Source organism: Bufo bufo, chromosome 5, assembly GCF_905171765.1.
Source record: "Bufo bufo chromosome 5, aBufBuf1.1, whole genome shotgun sequence".
Lineage (NCBI taxonomy): Eukaryota > Metazoa > Chordata > Amphibia > Anura > Bufonidae > Bufo > Bufo bufo.
The window spans coordinates 449756903-449770376 of record NC_053393.1 but is presented as its reverse complement, the minus strand read 5'-3'; the positions used below and the strand labels follow the sequence as shown (position 1 = coordinate 449770376).

General features: G+C 44.0%; 1 protein-coding gene across 1 annotated transcript in view; it reads left to right on the top strand.

Moving 5' to 3' along the window:
* Positions 1-13474, top strand: part of STK31 (serine/threonine kinase 31) — a 195916-nt gene that overhangs the window by 147094 nt on the left and 35348 nt on the right. The window contains exon 13 of the mRNA XM_040434003.1: positions 3427-3528. Within this exon, the coding sequence (XP_040289937.1) occupies positions 3427-3528 (102 nt within the window). The remainder of the gene's footprint in view (positions 1-3426; positions 3529-13474) is intronic.

The following is a 13474-nucleotide window of genomic DNA, read 5'->3' as shown; positions in this document are numbered from 1 at the left end:
CCACCCATTCTGCCTGTTGCAGGAGGGGTCTTAAGTTCAGTTTCTGTTTATGGTTGGACCTTATGGCTTGGTCCGATGGTTTCCATAATTTTTTCTTGCTCCTTCTCCTACTGCTTGTGCAACGCCTGAGTTCCTCCTGGTGGAGTCGGGGGGTATAGCCCGAGGAGGAGGAGCTCTTTCATTTGCATAGTGTCCCTCCTACTAATATCTCTAAACTATACCCATCGTCTGTGTCCCCCAATGGAAAAGACGAGAAAAAGATTTTACAGGTGAGTTTCACAAAAATCTCTTTTTTTAGGGACCAGTTCAGGTCTGAAGTCACTTTGCGAGGCTTACATAATAGAAACCACCCAAAAATGACCATCTAAGAAACTACACCCCTCAAGGTATTCAAAACTGATTTTACATACGTTGTTAACCCTTTAGATGTTGCACAAGAGTTATTGGCAAATGGGGATGAAATTTGAGAATTTCATTTTTTGGTCTAATTTTTCATTTTAACCCATTTTTTCCACTAACAAAGCAAGAGTTAACAGCCAAACAAGACTGTATCTTTATTGCCCTGACTCTGCCGTTTACAGAAACACCCAATATGTCACCGTAAACTACTGTACGGCCACACAGCGGGGTGTAGAGTGAAAGGTGCGCCGTTTGGTTTTTGGAGGGCTGATTTTTATGGACTGGTTTATTTACACCATGTCTCATTTGAAGCCCCCTGATGCACCCCTAGAGTAGAAACTCCCTAAAAGTGACACCATCTAAGAAACTACACCACTCAGGGTATTCAAAACTGATTTTACAAACTTTGTTAACCCTTTAGGTGTTGCACAAGATTTAATTGAAAATAGAGATACAATTTCAAAATTTCACTTTTTTGGCAGATTTTCCATTTTAATTTTTTTTTTTCCAGTTACAAAGCAAGGGTTAACAGCCAAACAAAACTTATTGCCCTGATTCTGTAGTTTACAGAAACACCCCATATGTGGTCGGAAACTGCTGTACGGGCACACGGCAGGGCGCAGAAGGAAAGGAATGCCATACGGTTTTTGGAAGGCAGATTTTGCTGGACTGGTTTTTTTTGACACCATGTCCCATTTGAAGCCCCCCTGACGCACCCCTAGAGTAGAAACTCCAAAAAAGTGACCCCATTTTAGAAACTACGGGATAGGGTGGCAGTTTTGTTGGTACTAGTTTAGGGTACATATGATTTTTGATTGCTCTATATTACACTTTTTGTGAGGCAAGACAACTAGAAATAGCTTTTTTGGCACCGTTTTTTTTTTGTTATTTGCAACATTCATCTGACAGGTTAGATCATGTGGTAATTTTATAGAGCAGGTTGTCACGGACGCGGCGATACCTAATATGTATACAATTTTTTTTATTTATGTAAGTTTTACACAATGATTCCATAGTCTAAAAGTCATAGTTTTTTCGGTTTTTGGGCGATTATCTTAAGTAGGGTCTTATTTTTTGCAGGATGAGATGACGGTTTGATTGGCACTAATTTGGGGTGCATATGACTTTTTGATCGCTTGCTATTACACTTTTTGTGACGTAAGATGACAAAAAATGGCTTTTTTTACACCGTTTTTATTTTTTTACGGTGGTCATCTGAGGGGTTAGGTCATGTGATATTTTTATAGAGCCAGTCGATACGGACGCGGCGATACCGAATATGTATACTTTTTTTTTTTTTATGAAAGTTTTACACGATTTCATTTTTGAAACAAAAAAAACATGTTTTAGTGTTTCCATAGTCTAAGAGCCATAGTTTTCAGTTTTTGGGCGATTATCTTGGGTAGGGTATGATTTTTGCGGGATGAGATGACTGTTTGGCACTATTTTGGCGTACATGCGACTTTTTTGATCACTTTTATTACCTTTTTTGGAAAGTAAGGTGGGCAAAATATCAATTTTTATAATAGTTTTTTATTTTTATGGCGTTCACCGTTTTATAGATAAGGTCGTTACGGACGCGGCGATACCAAACATGTGTAGGGAATTTTATTTTTTTCATTTTTAATCGGTGATAAATCTTGAAGATCCAGTGGGTCGGATGTCTGTATAATACAGTACAGTACACTATATAGTGTTTTGTACTGTATTTTACACTTTTTCTGAACAGATCTCTGCCTTTAGCACAGATCTGTTCAGCACCATGGACAGCAGGATGCCTGAGACGGCGTCCTGTTGCCATGGGAACCTTCCCCGTCTGCTCAGTAGTGGCCAGAACTGCGCAGACGGGGAAGGGTAAGGAGGGGGGCTGTCTGGGGGCTCTCTCCCTCTCCATCGGGTGGCTGAAAAGGCACAGCTGCCCCCCGATGGGAGAGGGAGGGAGCTCCCTGAGCTGTTAACCTTTTCCATACAGCGGTCCGTACAGGGTTAAACGGCTGACATCGTATTACAGATGTCAGCAGTTTATACCAGGGTGTGAGCAATTTAGGGATTTTTTGATGATTTTTTATTTATTTTTTATGTGAAACTTCTTTTTTTATTTTACTTTATTTTGTAAATTTTTTTATTTTACACTTTCTCTCCCCCATAAGGTCATACAGGACCTCTGGGGGACATTTAATTTACTTTTTTTTATTTTATTCTATTGATTTCTCCTGTAACTGTGGCTGACATAGTAGCCCCAGTTACAGGGGAAATACACCCCCCCCAAGGGGCTATACAGCGCTATACAGCCTCAGTGCAAGGCTGATCATGGTCTATGGAAGACCCATCGGCTCCTGCACTCCCCCGGCGGTCACATGACCACTGAGCTGGTACAGGAAGCGGCATAGCACTTCCTGATCTGTATACACAGCGATCTAGAAGGCAGGGTGCTTTTCCAGGAACGGTCCCTTCCTTCTCGGAGCCCCAGCTCGGCAGCTGCACGATTAGCGTGCAGCTGCCATCTCTGAATGGACGTTCCAGAACGTCCATTCAGAGATAAACCCACCGCCCAAGGACGTTTATAGTCAAGTGGTTAAGCTGCCCATGCACTTTCAATAGTTGTCAGCCAAACAATAGATCAGCCAACTGCTATCTCTACTGACCCTTACACGTCTGGTTCAGCTGATCATGTATGCCTTTTTAATGGGGAGAAAGGCATACAAGCCCCTCTGGTGGCTTATTCCCCAGTATAATAAAAAGATCGGACAATATGATTGAGTCACGAGCTCCCCGCAAACGTTGGATTGATAGCTGGTTCTGCCAAAACAAATGTGTATGGTGGATCTTTTAATGGACTGTGGAAACTAGCAAGGAATTATTTTGTCATGTGTTCACTTTCAAGGGGAATTTTCATTTTGTTTCTTCTCAATCCATCCTCATCAAACCATATTCCTCCATAATAAGACAGTGGAGTCTTGGGTAAATCAGTGTTTTGCATGTAACATAACCGCCCATGCATCTGACAATGATTTAACTATTTTTCAGTCTGATGAATACAATGCAACAGCGCACAGTGAAGTGAAACATGAAATTGAAACCATAAGGAGCAAGATATTCTCTGAGATACAGCGTGAACAAGAAGAATATGTGAGTTGATGTTATTGAAATCAAATACAAAAAAAAAGTCAATTTTTAAAGAGGTTTACATTACTTAGATATTGATGGCCTGTAAAGATAGGTCATCAACATCCATTTGGTCTGGGTCTGACATGTTGCCGTTTTGGACAGCTGTCAGCACAGGAAACTATACAGTAGATGGTGTTAGAAGGTTCACCAAAACTGATGGATTTCTTCCCAACTGGTGCATCCGACCCATTCATTTCTATGGGATCACTGCTATGCTGCGAACCTGGCCGCGACGGCGTTCTCCGTGTAGCGGTACATTTAGTGACGCCATTACCTAAACACTTGACTGATGGATTTTCCTGACTTAATAAAATATTCAAACATAAGACATTAAAATTGATCATTCTAAAAAGTCTCAGCACATACCCACTGTCATCAGGCCATATTTATTATTAGAGGTATAATATAGTGTGGGCTCAGCCTGCATTCCCTGATTTTAATGGTGGCCACTATGGCACCAGCGGAGGTAGTATTTCTCCTTAATGTCATTGGAGGACACAGCACCATGGGTATATGGCCAGCTACCACTATGAGGCGACACAAGATATGAAAAAGGTTGGCTCCGCCCAGGTGGGCTATACCCTCTCCACAGACACTAGGCTAATCAGTTTTAGTCTAGTGTCCGTAGGAGGCAGACACGACCTGCTCTTCTCCTGCAGGTCTTGCTGCTATATTTTTGCTTTATTTTTTTATTTTTATTCTTCACTTTACAGGTGCTGGTTTTATCCTGCAGCAGGGGGTCTTCATCGTGGAGGTCCACATTAGTAGCACCCCCTGCGGGCGCATACCGCACCGGTCACCCAGTCCCCCATTACTGCATCCACAGTGGAATACCGGTAATCCCACTCAAGTGAGAGTTTACCGAAGGGGTGACCCTGCGGCGCTCGAAGACTCCAGATGGTGAGTATACTCCCTACCCTAGTTACGGACTTCTTCCCTCCCATCAATCCATTCATACTCCATCGGGGTCCCCTCCCGCCTGGCCGTCCTTCCCTTCCTCGGACTCTTAACCACCTCCCGACCGCCTAACGCAGGATTGCGTCCTGCGGGCGGCCGGGTTATTCCTCCTGGACGCATCGGCGCATCCTCTTGCGAGATTTCCTCTGAACGCGCGCACACAGGAGTGCGCGTTCACAGGATCGGGGGGTAAACGAGTGGATCTACAGCCTGCCAGCGGCGATCATTTGCTGGCAGGCTGTAGATGCGATTTTTTTTTTTACCCCAAAAAGGTATATTAGACGCTGTTTTGTTAACAGCGTCTAATATACCTGCTACCTGGTCCTCTGGTGGTCCCTTTTGCTTGGATTGACCACCAGAGGACACAGGCAGCTCTGTAAGTAGCACTAAACACCACTAGTCTACACCACCACCCCCCCCCCCCCCCCCCCCCCCCCCCGTCACTTATTAACCCCTGATCACCCCATATTAGACTCCCTGATCACCCCCCTGTCATTGATCACACTCCTGTAAGGCTCCATTCAGAAGTCCATATGTGTTTTGCGGATCCATGGATCCGCAAAACACATATGGACGTCTGAATGGAGCCTTACAAGGGGGTGATCACCCCATATAGACTCCCTGATCACCCCCCTGTTATTGATCACCCCCCTATAAGGCTCCATTCAGACGTCCGTATGTGTTTTGCGGATCCGCAAAACACTGATACCGCGGATCCGCAAAACATGGACACCGGCAATGTGCTTTCCGCATTTTGCGGATCCGCACATTGCCAGAACTATATAGAAAATGCCTTTTCTTGTCCGCAATTGCGGACAAGAATAGGACATGTTGTATAGGCTCTACAAAAAACGCAGTGTTCACCCGATCAGGCCTGATCTTGTGCGTACACTTGCGTTCAGTCCGCCCCACCGCAGTGACAGAATTATTATTTTTTTCTGATCACTGCAAAAACACCGTAAAATCGCTGCGGCGCTATAAAGATCACTTTTGAGGGGCATGGCGAGTTCATAGCAGATTTTTTTTTTGTGGAAATTGATTTTTTTTGTTTTTTCTTACAAAGTCTCATATTCCACTAACTAGTGACAAAAAATAAAATCTCACATGAACTCACCATACCCCTCACGGAATCCAAATGCGTAAAAATTTTTAGACATTTATATTCCAGACTTCTTCTCACGCTTTAGGGCCCCTAAAATGCCAGGGCAGTATAAATACCCCACATGTGACCCCATTTTGGAAAGAAGACACCCCAAGGTATTTCGTGAGGGGCATGGCAACTTCATGTAAAATTTTATTTTTTGTCACAAGTTAGTGGAATATGAAAATATTCTAGGAACTCGCCATGCCCCTCACGGAATACCTTGGGGTGTCTTCTTTCCAAAATGGGGTCACTTGTGGGGTATTTATACTGCCTTGGCATTTTAGGGGACCTAAAGTGTGAGAAGTAGTTTGGAATCCAAATGCGTAAAAAATGCCCTGTGAAATCGTAAAGATTCTCATTGGAATTTGTGCCCCTTTGCGCACCTAGGCTGCAAAAAAGTGTCACACATGTGGTATCGCCGTACTCAGGAGAAGTAGGCCATACTGTGTGTGAGAAATATCTCTGTAAATGACAACTTTTTAATTTTTTTTATACATATTTTTCTCACCCAGCATGGGTATATGTAAAAATACACCCCAAAACACATTGCCCTACTTCTCCTGAGTACGGCGATACATGTGTGACACTTTTTTGCAGCCTAGGTGTGTAAAGGGGCCGAAAGTCCAACGAGTACCTTTTAGGCTTTACAGGGTTGCTCACAATTTAGCCCCGCCCAAAATGCCAGAACAGTAAACACACCGCACAAATGACCCCATTTCGTAAAGTAGACACCCCAAGGTATTCGCTGAGGGGCATATTGAGTCCATGAAAGATTAAACTTTTTGTCACAAGTAAGCGGAAAGGGAGACTTTGTGAGAAAAAACAAAAAAAATCAATTTCTGCTAACTTGTGCCAAAAAAAAACAACTTCTATGAACTCGCCATGCCCCTCACGGAATACCTTGGGGTGTCTTCTTTCCAAAATAGGGTCACTTGTGGGGTATTTATACTGCCCTGGCATCAGGAGAAGTAGGGCAATGTGTTTTTGGGTGTATTTTTACATATACCCATACTGTGTGTGAGAAATATCTCTGTAAAATGACAACTTTGTATAAAAAAAAATGGGCAGAGTTGTCTTTTACAGAGATATTAATCTCTCCCATCATGGGTATATGTAAAATGACACCCCAAAACACATTGCCCTACTTCTCCTGAGTTCGGCGATACCACATGTGTGACACTTTTTTGCAGCCTAGGTGCGCAAAGGGGCCCAAATTCCAAAGAGTATCTTTACGATTTCACAGGGCATTTTTTACGCATTTGGATTCCAAACTACTTCTCACGCTTTAGGTCCCCTAAAATGCCAGGGCAGTATAAATACCCGACAAGTGACCCCATTTTGGAAAGAAGACACCCCAAGGTATTCCATGAGGGGTATGGTGTGTTCATGTAAACTTTTATTTTTTGTCACAAGTTAGTGGAATATGAGACTTTGTAAGAATTTTTTTTTATTTTTTTTAAATAAATCATTTTCTGCTAACTTGTGACAAAAAATAAAAACTTTCATGAACTCACTATGCCCATCAGCGAATACCTTAGGGTGTCTACTTCGAAATGGAGTCATTTGTGGGGTGTTTCTTCTTTCTGGGCATGGTAGAACCTCATGAAACATGACAGGTGCTCAGAAAGTCAGAGCTGCTTCAAAATGCGGAAATTCACATTTTTGTACCATAGTTTGTAAACGCTATAACTTTTGAGCAAACCAATAAATATACACTTATTGCATTATTTTTTTATCAAAGACATGTAGAACAATAAATTTATAGAAAAATTTATATAGAAATGTAGTTTTGTTTGAAAAATTTTACAACAGAAAGTGAAAAATGTCATTTTTTTAGAAACATTTCGGTCAATTTCAATTAACAACAAAAAAAGTTAAAATGTCAGCAGCAATGAAATACGACCAAATGAAAGCTCTATTAGTGAGAAGAAAAGGAGGTAAAATTCATTTGGGTGGTAAGTTGTAGGACCGAGCAATAAACCGTGAAAGTAGTGTAGTGCAGAAGTGTAAAAAGTGGTCTGGTCATTAAGGGGGTTTAAGCTAGGGGGGCTGAGGTGGTTAATTACTCTAGTCCCCGGGTTGTGCCTGGACTAGGCCACGCCACTTCCCGTCTTTTTCCTGGCATCCAGGATCTCTGTGTGGCTCATTTTCTCTATATATGGCGGTTGCTATGACCCCCCCCCCCCTCCCCCGCAAGGCATTCCTTTCCTCCCCTCCCCAGGTCCTGTGGTGTCTGCCTGTATAGGGTGCTTCATTTTTGGCTGTGGCATCTACTTTAGTCCCAGACTCCGGGTGTGACAAGGCTGCATCTGTTTTCCTATTTTTATTTCTTTATTTTTCCCTGCCATCCAAGGGTTATATTGAGTCATTTTTCTCAGCAATAGGGGTTTCTTTGACCTGCTTTCCATGCATACCCTTTTTTGTAGCCCTTTGGAGCTTTTTTTCGCTTCCCAGCACCCTGCCGCATCAGTCCACCGAGGGTGCCTCATTTTCAGCTACACTATCTACTCTAGCCCCCAGCTTCTGTCTGGACTAAGCCAAACTCTTTCCCGCTATTTTTTTATTTTTTTTTGGCTTCCCGTTTTTTTTTCTAGGGGTGTTGCCTTCCTCAAGACCTTCTAGAGGTCTGTCCTTTACTGTCCAGTCCTGGTCCTGCACAGAATTTCTGGTGGGAAGACGAGATGTCTTTCTTCAGAGGGTGTTTTTCCCCATCTTCACAGTGCCCCCCCGCCCGCATGTAGTGTCATTGGTGGGATGTATTTTCTTGGGCCCCTGTTCGGTGGTTCATGTTGTGGCAGGTCCCCTTGCCCTCCATCCCTCCCCCTGGGTTGCTTCTGCTCCTGTGATGGCTTGGGGTTGTTGTGCGATCAGCCTGGCTGGCCTGCATGCAGTGACTGGATCCTGGGCTCAATGGTTGACAGAAGAGATCACAGCAGCATGTCCAGTGTGACTTTTTTATTGGGGACCAGAGTGCACACACAAGTACGAGATTTCGGCTACGCAGTAGCCTTTCTCAAGTATACTAGTACAAGATCAATCAAACCTATAAATACCCTGATCGGCCCTGATGAACATTGTCGACACGGCAGCTGCACGTGCTATCATTGATTCAGAGCTATGCCAGTTCCTCAAGATACCTTTTCCCATCACTCCGCTCATCTACGTTCTCCCCAAAATTCATAAACAGCTGGTAGACCCCCCGGGTAGACCTATAGTGTCGAGCAGGGGATCCATTTTCAGCAATATTGCCATATTTCTTGACAAACTACTCCGCGTCCATGCGACCTCAGCTCCCTCCTATGTCAGGGATACGGGACACTTTCTAACCAAACTCAGTGGTATTATTTTACCCACCCATTTTTACCTAGTAAGCTTTGATGTGGTGTCTCTGTACACGTCTATCATGCATGATTATGGATTAAATGTCGTCGATGTGGCCCTGGCCGGCACGGGACTCACTGGCGATGCATGCCGCTTTGTCCTCGATCTCCGAGTCACGCGGTGTGGCCATGGGGTCCAACGTGGCACCTACTTATGCCAACATGTTCATGGCGGAGGTCGAGGACAAATTGGTATATGCGTCCAAGTATCGCCAGTGGGTCCTGTGCTGGTGGCGCTACATCGACGACATTTTTATGTTTTGAAGTGGTTCAATGGAGTATTTGAATGACTTTCATCAACACCTCAACCATGGGGTACCCGGGCTGCAATTTACTGTGACTTGCTCTGCTGAGGAGTTATAGTTTCCATTGTTCCCTTCAGGCAGACTCGCTTCACGGTGACAGTAGATGGTCTCTGACGAATCTACAGACCTCTGATATTTTTGTTCTTTAGCCTACAGTTGGGTATGCCTGATCCAGGCAGTTTGTGGAGTATCAAACAGCTTCTTTTGTTAGAAATCTCGTGACAAGCCTCTATGGCTCTAGGGGTATCTGTCTTCCACAGTACCTGCTCCTTAAGGGGCGTTTCCTTTTTAAGCAGAGATGTTTGCTGCTATCTTTACCTTTTGTATCAGCTTCCATGAGTGTATTCCGGCGAGTGTATGTGCTCTCTCTCTCTCTCTCTCTCATGTATTGTAGTCTGCTCTCAAGAGTCCGGTTGCTCAGTTTCCTCAGGCTGTCTAATGCCAGTCATGGTATGGTCCTGGATCTAGCATCACTCGCAGTCTTCCTTGTCCAGTGGCGGAGGTTGCTTTGGCTGCACTCTTCTGCCGCATTGCTCTCTGCTGCACGGCTGGGACGCTATTGATCCCCGGGGATACAGTCTTTTCCTCTGACTACTCCCCATTTGTCTATGGTTTTTCATTTTCTACCTCTGATTGGTTCCCTTTGTGGCTTTTTGTCCCCCTTAGCCATCCCTTATCTCTGTCTTGATGAGTGTTCATATTCCATACTTTTTAGTCTCTTCTCGTGCTGGATTGTTTACAAAGGAGTGGCTACTAATGCTTTTCTTTTACAAATTGGCCCACAGCGGTCTCCTAGCTAAATTGGGAGATTCCTACAGGACTAGTCCTCAGCCAGTTGCCCAGTAATTCCTTCCAGTTTTCCCAGTTTTTTTCCTGGGTTGAAGTATCCCATCCTGATACTTATACATTTGGTAAGGTCATGTCTGGGTTTTCCTGTTGCTCGTTTGCCAGGTCTAATGCATACCCAGATTCTACAGACTCCTTTCTGTTGAGTAAACACCCCGTGGTTTTCCATGGGGCCTATGGCCATGCAAGACATCCTGGGTTTCCAGTCCAGGTACCCACAGCAATTCTGCTTATCCTTCTTGTGGAAATTATGTGCTGCTATCCACATATTTCGAAGCCTGTCGAGCCCTTGGGCTTAATTTAACTGGACTTTCCTCTTTTTGCCCACTCTGACGCTGTGCGTTCTACGCTCTCTGGCTGGCCTTCCTGGTTCATGCTCTTCCTGTCCTATTCAGGTTTCCTGTGCATCCTTTCCCCACATTTCTGTTTGGGATCCCAAAAAATGCTTTGGAACGTCCCATGGTCGCCTGTGTCCTCCAATGATACGAGCGAGAAGATAGGATTTTTTTTTTTTTGTGCTTACCTCTAAAATCCTTTTCTTGCTGAGTTCATTGGGAGACACAGCACCCACCCAGTAAGTATGCTGGTTCTTTTTGGTGGGTCCCACCTGTTCTTGGTTCTGACCCATCTCCAACTCTCTCTCATACAATTGGTTTATGTTGGCTTTTCCTGGCTGCTCCTACTGCTTTTGTACAAACTGATTAGCTCAGTGGGATATAGCTGAGAGGAGGAGCTAGCACTTTTTTTTTGCCTAGTGTCACTTCCTAGTGGCAGCAGCAGCTGAACCCATGGTCTCCTGTGTACCCCAATGAACTCAGCAAGAAAGGGATTTTACAGGTAAGCACAAAAAAATCCTATTATCTCGCTATCATCATAAGTAAAATAATTTGCGATCGGCTCAACAGTCCATATTGGATACAGCCCTGACACCTTTACTCCTTTAGCCATTCCAACATGTGCGCCAAAGCACGTCTGATGTCCACTAAGAGCCTCTTTGGGACAAACATTGCCACACCACACTGTTCTGAAGATCTTCTAGCATCACTGGGTTGATGTTTAGTTGAGTAGACCCTGTAAATTGTCAGCTCCATTCAGCAGCTAACTGCGGACAATAACTGGAGAGAGAGGACATGAGAGCTTGGAACCTGATGAGAACAATCCCTAAATACTTTAAATGTTCTGCTTACAAGATTAAAACTTCACAAGGAATCTCGCAGCGCCCGGCCAGTTTAACCTGCTGGGGTCTTCAGACTCTTCCTTTTCAGATTCCATCCCTGACTTTTATACATTCTTAACAGTTTCCTTGTAGAACAAATCTATTGGATCAGTAAAATCAACCTAAAAAATCTAACATTTTTAAAGAGGACCTGTCACCTCTCCTGTAACTACTTGCATTCCCCGTGTAATAACAATTCTGGAGCATCTATTCTTATGACTCTGTTGCACCGTTTCTTTATTCCTGGTAGAAGGCTTGTCAGCAGATGTTACAGGTACTCTTTAATTAAAACAATTAAAGGGGTTCTGCACCTTTAATTGGGGGGGGGGGAGCAGACCTGCGAAGGTAAGCAAATCTACTGGGTGCTGGCTCCCCGCCCCTTCTCTCCCTGGCCTTGGCTTCTCTGCTGCGCTCCTAGATTGTAAACTTCGGTTTTGACAGTGCTGCAGCCAATCATTGGCCAAAGTGTTGACCTGCTCCCCTTGCATCATGTTATTTTCCGAATCCTCTGCCTGTCGGACCCCCCATTACTGTAAATTTACACAATTTGATATTTACAATATTCTCATCAATTTGTCTTTAATTTCTGAACTGTCCTCCCAATGTATTGGTAGCTCCATCCACATTATAAAGGGCTCATTCACACGACTGTAAGGGCTCCGTGCCCATATTGTGGACCACAAACAGAGAGTCCACAATATATGGACACTGGCCGTGTGGACCCATTGACTTAAATAGATCTGCAAGATACGGCCAAAGATTGGACATGTCCTATCTTTTGCGGAGAGGAGGCATGGAAGCCCACGGAAATGCACAAAGCGCGTCTGTGGGCTATTGGGTCTTTGCCTCCGTACCACAAAAGATAGGATGTGTCCTATCTTTGGCCGTATCTTGCGTATCGCGGACCCCTATAAGTCGGTGGGTCCGCAGCACATAGTGCACGCGGGTCGGTGCCTGTGTATTGCAGACCGCTGTTTGCAGTCTTCAATATGGGCAAAGAGCCCTAATGGTCGTGTGAATGAGCCCTAATATGCAAAAATTTAAGCTAGTCAGTCTTCTCTTTTATTTCATATTTCTGACAGTCTTTTTTTGCAACATTTTTTTTTTTTTAAATATACATTCTACGGGTCTTGCACTTTTTGCAATGGAAGAAGCACTTGAGTGGTCCTCCACGCTTTTTGGGGGTTTCCCTTTTTATTTTTTAGTGCATGCCCGCCTTTGTACTACTGTAGGTTTCACTGACGTATGCAATATATGCCAGTGATTTCCTTTTAGGCCCCTTGCAGATGAGTGTGTCCGGATTTGTTGCATCTGCGATCAGGTAAAATCGTGCGAGTAGGTACGCAATTGCAGTCAGTTTTGACTGCGATTGCGTTCCGATGTTCAGTTTTTATTGCGCAGGTGCAATGCGTTTTGCACGCGCGTGATAAAAAACTGACTGTGGTTCCCAGACCCGAACCCGAACTTCTTCACTGAAGTTCGGGTTTGGGTTAGGAATTCTGTAGATTTTAATATTTTTTGTTATAACATGATTATAAGGGAAAATAATAGCACTCTTAATACGGTACGCTTAGTAAACTGTAGATTGAGGTTTAAAAAAAATATATAAAAAATTAACTTGCCTGTTCCAATTGATCGCGCAGCCGGCATCCTCTTACTTCTTCTTTCAAAAAGGAATTTGGTGACGTAATCGCGCTCACCACGTGGTGAGTGTGGTGACGTCAGCGCAGGTCCTTTTGCAGGTCCTGAAAGAAGCAAGAGGAGGATGCCGGCTGCGCCATCAATTGGAACAGGTAAGTTAATTTTTTATATATTTTTTTTAAACCTCAATCTACAGTTTACTAAGCGTACCGTATTAAGAGTGCTATTATTTTCCCTTGTAACCATGTCATAAGGGAAAATAATACAGGGAATACACTTTAATGGGGTCCGGGGTTGCTCATCCCTATCATCTCCTAGCATCCATGCTTGAAAATTGCGCCACATCTGCACATGCTTGCGGATGCTTGTGATTTTCACGCAGACCCATTCATTTCTATGGGGCCTGCGTTGCGTGAAA